The sequence below is a fragment of the Crassostrea angulata genome, unplaced genomic scaffold, assembly GCF_025612915.1.
Source record: "Crassostrea angulata isolate pt1a10 unplaced genomic scaffold, ASM2561291v2 HiC_scaffold_267, whole genome shotgun sequence".
Classification (NCBI taxonomy): Eukaryota; Metazoa; Mollusca; class Bivalvia; order Ostreida; family Ostreidae; genus Magallana; species Magallana angulata.
In genome coordinates this window covers 1-8,000 of record NW_026441820.1, presented here as the reverse complement: position 1 = coordinate 8,000, position 8,000 = coordinate 1, and the positions used below count along the sequence as shown (strand labels likewise).

Below are 8,000 nucleotides of genomic sequence, written 5' to 3'. Positions count from 1 at the left end.
TGTGTTGCTTGTAGAAATGATAGTAAAATTAAAAATAAAAATCTTGTAAAAAAAAGATCTATGTGTGAGTCATGTTTTTACACTAAAATCAAATCAACACGCTATACAGGTAGTTTTTTTTTTCATTGTGAAAGTAAAAAAAAATGATTTAAAAAAGTACAATATCATCTTTGAAGGATTCTTGTGCGCATGCGCATATATCTTACGGAATTTAATTTTCATAAAAAGTCAGTCACAGATTCGCCATTTCTCATTTGTTCTCGAAACACGGAAAGATTCGGCAATGAAAATTAAAACTCCCACCTCGTTTGCCGTCATAGGGGGAACCATGTCAGGAAAAACGCATTTCGTGTGGAATTTATTAAAAAACGGAAACGAGATGTTTGACGTGGCACCAAACAAAATTATTTATTGTTACATGGAAGATCAACCCATTGTAGAGGACATGAAGTCGAGTTTAACAGATTTTGAAACTTATAAAGGACTACCAAGCAGAGAGGAAATCAAGGAATGGTCTGAAGATTCCCCTCACACCGTTATTATTCTCGACGACATGATTCATTTAGTGACGAAAAGTGCAGATGCTCTTCATCTGTTTCAGACCATGGTGTCGCATTCTAAACTAACAGCTTTTTTGCTGTCGCAAAATCTCTATCCCCCCGGAGTTTATGCTAAAAGCATCTTACTTAATTGCCAGCACGTAATTTTATTTAAGAATGTGAGAGATAATCGACAGATCATTACCTTTGGCACCCAGGTTTTCACGGGGCGCTCAAAATTTTGGATGGACGCTTATGCCAAAGCCGTAAGTCGCCCTTATGGTTACATACTGATAGATCTGACCAATCACTGTCCGGAAGAGTGGCGTTTACGAACTAACATCTTACCAGACGAAGGAGATACGGTTGTCTACCGTCCTAAATAAATAACGAGCGCCATTATTAAACTCGTTCATTTACGTCATCATGTCTCGAAGGACCGGACGTCAGACAGCATTTCTTCGCTTTTTATTTTTGGCCGATAAGACTCAACGAAAAAAACTTGTCGACATGGCAACCGAGGAACAGATAAAGGCTTTCAGGGAGATAACTCTAAATATTTACATGGGACATCTGATCATTTCCGCTTATTTTCGGACAAAACTCACGAGATTTAAAGACCTTGTTCAGTCTCTCTGTGATCGCCGAGTGAGCAACAGTCAGATAAAAAAAGTGTTGCAGAAAAACGGAGAAATCGTTCCTTTGATTCTTAAACCTTATTTTAAAGAAGATGGCGGAGGAATATCTATTCGTCAAAAAAACGACCTACGATCGGATGAAGGAGAAACAGAATGAAAAAGAAAAATGTCAATCTTGTGATCAAGGGGTTAATACCGAGGAGACATTGTCGTCAATTTCCAACAAGGAGAAAACGGGACCCCCACAACACGGAGCCGGTCTTATTTACGCGGGAAGTAGAAAGAGAAAAGCGGCGTCACCGCCTGGCATACGTGTACCCAAAAAAGAGAAGGACAACGTGGCTGACATTTTAATTGTAAAAGAGGAGATATTCATTATAAACTGTAGACCTCATTAAACAAAAAAAAACATTGTTAACAAATATAGCTTTTATTTTTTTTTTAGGCTAATAAAACACAGTCTAAACACTCGATTTTTTTTTTATTAATAACCATAAGGAAGTGTTGTTAAATTTGGCTGCACGACTCTTTTGGTATACACAGCCGCATATTTCTTAACTTCCTCTTGACTATAAAGTTCGCTATGAATTTTTTCTCGACTGATTTTGGCCGGATTGACAGTGTAATAGTTTCCCGCCGCGGAGTCCTCTCGATTGAACATGGCGTCTTTCATGCTGGTTAAATTAAGGATCGTCGAGTTGGTGTAATTGAGGGGAAAACCCTTGACTTTGCATACCTCATTCCCTTTATGGGTTTTGTATGCATAATTTTTAGGGCCGTTGCATACAAACTCGGTGATCCAGTCGCCTTCTTTTAATTCATTGGTGAGTTCGCCTAGATAATCGTCGACTGGGGGTTCTATTTCCCCCTCTTTTTGAGTATAGATCACCGAATCTGTGTCCTAGTACAGAACGCGAGTCTTCAACATATCTAATAGTTCGTACAACTTAAGACGGGCCCAGCAAGTGGTAAACGACGCCAAGAAAACGTTGCTATGACCGGGGTCGCACATGTCCTCCGATGTCCGTTTAGTGGTCAGCATGAGATGGTGGTCGTCAATGATGTTAAAATCTTGAATTTCTATGGTCGGATTGGCCATCTGTTCGAACAAAACGTGGGCAGAATCTGCGTTTTGCATAGATTCATTCTCTGACCGAATTTACCCCAGAAACTATTCAATAATAGCTTTGCCAGGCTACGTAACCCCGGGTTGTGTTCGATATTGTCGGGGTCTAAACGAATGCCCTCCCTTTGCTCGTACATTTCGATGTATCGAGCGAGGTCGTCCTCCGTCTTGACCCAGTCGGGTCGCCCGCTGGCCTCTTGTTTTATTTTTAAAAACATGTTAATGTAAGGCGCAAAAAGCCCGCCCGTCTTGGACGAGGGGTCGTACTGAGTCGAATCCTCCCAGTGGTAGACTTCGTAGATTTTGAGGATCTTGTACCCCTTTTCGATTGCCTTGAGAAGTTCGGGTGTGCAGTAAGTACCCGTCAGTACTCTGTCCGCGTCTGAGCATGCGCAAGGTTCTTTCTGTTGGCGCTCCACACAAGATCGACACAGTTGAAACGTTAACTTTTCGTATGAGCGGTAGCCTAGCACTGGGTGAAAAAGACCTCGAGGCGGTAAAACTTTTACTTTTGCTAGTTCGGGATGTCCGGTGGGATATCGCGCTATCTTATAAACGAATGGGTACAACGAGGTAAAATCGACATATTTGATTTGTGTTCCTTGTGATGCTCTCTTGTACAAAACACAACCATTTGTACGACCACCCATGAGGCTGTCGCGGGGGTCTAGACGATCGGTCAAGTCCAGATTGGCGACAAAGGCTTTGGCGTCAGGGTCCTCTTCAAGCAATTTGTCATAATCGTGTTCCCAGATGACGACAAGTTTCATTCCCAGACTCTTAACTTTTTTTCTTTCTAACGAGTCCGTGCAAGCAACTCGGAAGCGGTATACTGGGAGTTTGGCAGTAAAATATCATTCCCCTTTTTAAAGCAAACGGGGCAGCCGGGAAATCGACAGCCGTAAAATTCATACGCGACTCCGGCGGGAAATTCGGGGGTCGGCGCCACGTAACCGTCTAGTCGATACCGAGTTTCCGGTACTCTGTACTCCCCCCTTTCGTTTAATGCGTGGGAAATAGTCAGGTGTTGGCCGCTTGCGCATGTGCGATGCATCAACCATTCGAGCCATGCTATTAATTTTTTGCTAAAGGGGACGCGAGCCTGATACCCGTTTGCTGGCGGGCGAGCAATGGCAGACTTCACGAATACTTCTTTGACAATTTCCGGGTTCATTTTTCTAAATTCGCTCCAGTCTATCCAATCATTTCGATAATAGACAGATGTTTTTCCGTTCAGCGTTTTAGCATCTACCGGGCTCTCGATGTCGTTTTCCTTAACGATAATTTGCCACTGCTCTTCGAGGAATTTCAGCTTGTAAACGTCCATGCAAAGAGAGGCGATGGTGCAAGAGTCAAATGCATCTACGGCGCGACCTCCGTCTCTGCCAGTCGCTTCATGTAGAAGGTGTTTGAATTTAATACAGGCTCGGCGCAGTATATCAACGTCGCTTCGGCAGTATTTCACCATTTCGCTGTGAAAGTCAAACACTTCTCCGCTGTTGATTTTTCCCCGATACCATTTGTTAAATTTTTCTCGGCCTTCTATTGACATGCCATCGGGTCCGTATGTCTCGGGGGGCGGATAGGGTTCGACGTACGACAAATTTTCCCGGCACGTGAAGAAATGTGGAAAATATCCTTTGACCAGAGATTCCAGTAGGAATGCCTCTGGTAATTTAGCCAGGGCCATGGGTAAAAAATTAAAGGAATCTATGACTCTGATCTGGAGAGCGCTTACGTTGAACATCTGTACTTTACTACCTCTGTAGATAATAAACGAAGGGCGTACGGTCTGCGACAGAAGGTACTGAAGCAGGAACGGGCCGTCATATGACAGGTTGTGAAACACGACCGTATACCCTCTGTGGTTTTCGTGGAATATACAGGAACACAGATCATACAGTCTTGAACACACGCTCACGAAACCCACACTTTCCCGGACAGGGGGGGTCTAATAAATCGTTTGGTCTTTTTATCTTAGAACAACGTTCGCACCGATCTCCGCATTCCTTGCACGTGCTTTCGAGAATGACGTCCGCGTTTTCACACGTTGTACAGGCAGTCTGGCAGACGGCTAAGACAACAGAATGTCTTGATTTCCCGCAGTGAGACTCGAGACAGTGCTGACATCGGCGACAATCGGTACAGGTCTTTTTTTCTCGAAGACACTGTTCGCAATGGGCATTAGGGCGAGGGGCATATCCCAATTCACACTGGACTAGTTCGTCCTTTTGCGAGGTCTCTATGTCCGCAAAGATGAAGCGTCGATTTCCGTCTTCCGAAGGGGGGTAACTTCTAGCATAACATAGATGTTCCGGATCAACGTACTGCCGACAGGATTTACACGTAAAGTGACCGCACTTGTGATCCTCAGGCTTCATCTCGTGATGTTCCACGAACTTGTGACAGGTCGGACATTTGTACACTAGTTCGCATGGCACGCTACCGCTTTCGGTGCGGATCTTATGTCTTCTGCAACACTCTTCAGACCTGCAAGTCCTGTGACAATCTTGACAAATACACACCTCCTTTTTTACACATTTATCCGACAAACACACACTGCAGTGATTTTTACAAGCGTGTTTATATTTGTGCTCATAAGGGGTCGAAATAGGAACCTGCAAAAAATCCACTTATTTTAACAATGGCGTGAAAGTGTCCCGATTTCTTGTCTACGTGGTATAAAAAGAGTTTTTTCCTTTCCTGATCGCAGTTCTGGCTGATGTAGGAAAACGCGTTTCCGAGAGCAGAGCTTACGACATAAATGTTTGCGTTCAAATAAACTTCTAATGTCGGGATCAATGCATAAGTTAAGTGTTGATCATCTGAAATACCCAAGGACTGGCAGACGGCGCGAGTGAGAGAGTCCTGAGTATGCTGATTGTTTCCACGCACCTCTCTATAGTACCACTTTGGACATTTTTCAAATTGAATGAGAATCTCGGCGGGGGTGAGTGTAGGATGCATTCTTTTTATTCTCTTGTACTCGTCTTTGCTCGTTCTACATACACCGCAGTAAGCCACGAGAGCAGCTCTTAACAGGCAGAGGTTATCCGGATTTTTGATCTGTACTATTGATTTTTTATTAATGCTCCCTGCCTCGATGTTAGTCATTTTCACACCTTTGCCACCGCGCGGGTGCTTGATGGCGCCGATGTCGATGCGACAGGTGGAGTCGAAGGGAATGTCCTCGTTACTATTAAGAACATTTACAACACTCTCCATCATGGCCTCGGCGTCCATCTCTTCCATCGGACGGCAAGAAACGTAGATGGGTATGTCCAGTTTTTGATTGTGAATGCCCCCCCCCCCCCTCATGATGTCGCCGGGTCGAAGGTTTTTCTTTACGTGATTAATCATTTTTTCAAAGGCATCCCCAAGAATATCCTTGACTTCACCCAATTTCTTTTTTTCGCGGAAAAACTTGTTGTTAAACGTCAGCTGGTAATTGACGTCGACGGCCTTCATATCTTTGAGGGTTCTCTCGTTGACTATCTTTATATTGTAGTCGTCAGAACCCGCGCCGACTTGATTTCTGATGAGGTCGTCGGCAAGCAACAAATCGTCGTCTAAGGACATATTCTCGATTTCGCGGAAACTGGAATCGGCAATGTCGGGAAAGTCCGTCGAAAGGCTCGCATCGCCCTCGAGTAGTAGAGAACAATCTCTGTGAAACGATGATTCTGCGATGTCGTCAAAATCCATCGTCGAAATGTTGGCTCCTTCACTTGCAGGGCTAGTAGCTCTCAGTTGTGAAGTTTCATTACCTGACGGTAATTCGCTCCAACTCATATCTTCAATTTGTTGATATAAATTTTGCTCCCGGACTTTGGAACTAAACGAAATTTTAAAAAAAAATATATATAAATATTAAGTCCCCCCAAAAAATTACCACTATAGATTAAAAAATGTCATAAATCAAAATTTTTGGTTGACAATATCATATATTTTTTTTGAAAATTATTTCTATTTATTTTTTTATTACTATTAATATTTTGTCACAAAATAAAGAGATCTGTTGTGTAAGTAAAAGCATCAAAATAAAAAATAAAAACTCTTTTTTTAATCTGAAATTTCGTTGAAAAGTAATATAAGACAGATAACTACATTTGGGATTTTTTTTTAAACCTACTATTTCTTTCCATTGTATTTCAATAATCCTTTTTTTTTTAGCAAAACGTTCGTGTATTTTTAATACGAGAGAGAGAGAGAGAGAGAGAGAGAGAGAGAGAGAGCTAGTTGATAGAGTTACCCCTCTTGCAATGTAAAGTTTCAAAGCCGCGTATATGGACAGATAAATAAATTTTTAAACATACCCTGCATTGTTTTCGTGTACTTTCTCATGTTCCGTCATGCCATCGTACGAATCAAATATTAAATGACAAAATCCACACTGAAACATCTTGTTCAAAAGTTTAAAGAAATAATGAAAAAAAAATTCCAAACTGCCATGCGGACTCGAAGCAAATCAAATTCATACCACAAGAAATCAAAGAAATCTTAAACTGATAACATTTAATCTGAAATAGTTTTTCATTGGTTATTACCTCTGACGACTGAAAATAAACATTTTAAAATTAATTATAATGATTGGGTTTTAAATAAAGTGGGCGTATTTCATGTACTATGTCAATCCAAAAAAAAAAAATCGATTTTTCCCCCTTTGATTTAAGCGTTAATGGTTTTTAAATACCAAAACTTATTCAATTAATGTATTTTTTTAAACGTTGGGTAGATTTTATATCATTGATCAGTATAACATTCAATAAACATTTCTATTTATTTCTAACTTTCTCATTGTATATAGTCCTTAATTCCATTGTTCAACCACAATAAATACCAAAAGGTAGAATAATAGTTTCCTTGTTCGTTAAATTTGACCAATTTCTTTTAAACTCATAATTTATTTCTTGAGGGTTTTCCCCCAACTTTCAAGTTGATTTTAGTATCAACTGTTTTCTTTGTTACGAAACTCTTTAACTGATCAGGAAGTTCAATAAATTTTTGAGACGTGTAAAGAAATATTTACATTTTATTCCCGCAACCCATTATCTGATTTTTTTTCAATAAAAGCACCAACAAATGCAAATATTTCTTTTTGTCTCAGGTAAGAATAGACGTACACACAAAAAAAAAAAATAAATAAAAAAAAAACAACTCAAGTTTTATAATTTTGTTATTGGGTATTTAATTATAGAATTTCTACACCAGTAGCAAATCCCCCTGCGTGGCGAACTTCTTGGTCAGGGTGAGCACTGGCATGGACTGGGCGCGGGGTGGGGTCACTGGCTCTTTCTTGATCCTCCTCACCAGTTCCTCCATGGGAATTGGTGGGATGTCCTCGGCCGGCTCCGCTGTCCTGAACGATGATGAAAGAGGTATGGAACGGAAGTGGGGGGGGGGGGGGGTCATTAGCAAACATACAATACGTTTCTAGCTTACCGCATTCACCCGTAAAAAAATATTTTTTATTCCACATCACCCCTCTTCCTACCCCCACCCCGTTCAATCCGAATCATTGGCGTCAATTATTTTTTTTTATGGAAATCGAAATATAAAATCGTTGAAAACCTCCAAATCTTCCCCTTTTTTCTGAAGGATCCCGTTATTTGTTAATAATTCATATTTTTTGGATTAAGATTACCATGGCAAGGTAAGTTAATAAGATTTTAGTTTTGACTCTTACTGTAAGTGGTC

At 41.0% G+C, this 8,000-nt stretch overlaps 1 protein-coding gene across 1 annotated transcript; it reads right to left on the bottom strand.

Annotated features, from left to right (window-relative positions):
• Window positions 1-2,078: 2,078 nt before the first annotated feature.
• LOC128169970 (uncharacterized) lies at window positions 2,079-3,073 on the bottom strand. The gene is made up of 2 exons (XM_052835984.1): window positions 2,369-3,073; window positions 2,079-2,276 (listed from the first exon to the last, which is right to left on the bottom strand). Exons 1-2 carry the CDS (start codon window positions 3,071-3,073, stop codon window positions 2,079-2,081), a joined length of 903 nt encoding a protein of 300 aa, XP_052691944.1.
• Window positions 3,074-8,000: the final 4,927 nt, after the last annotated feature.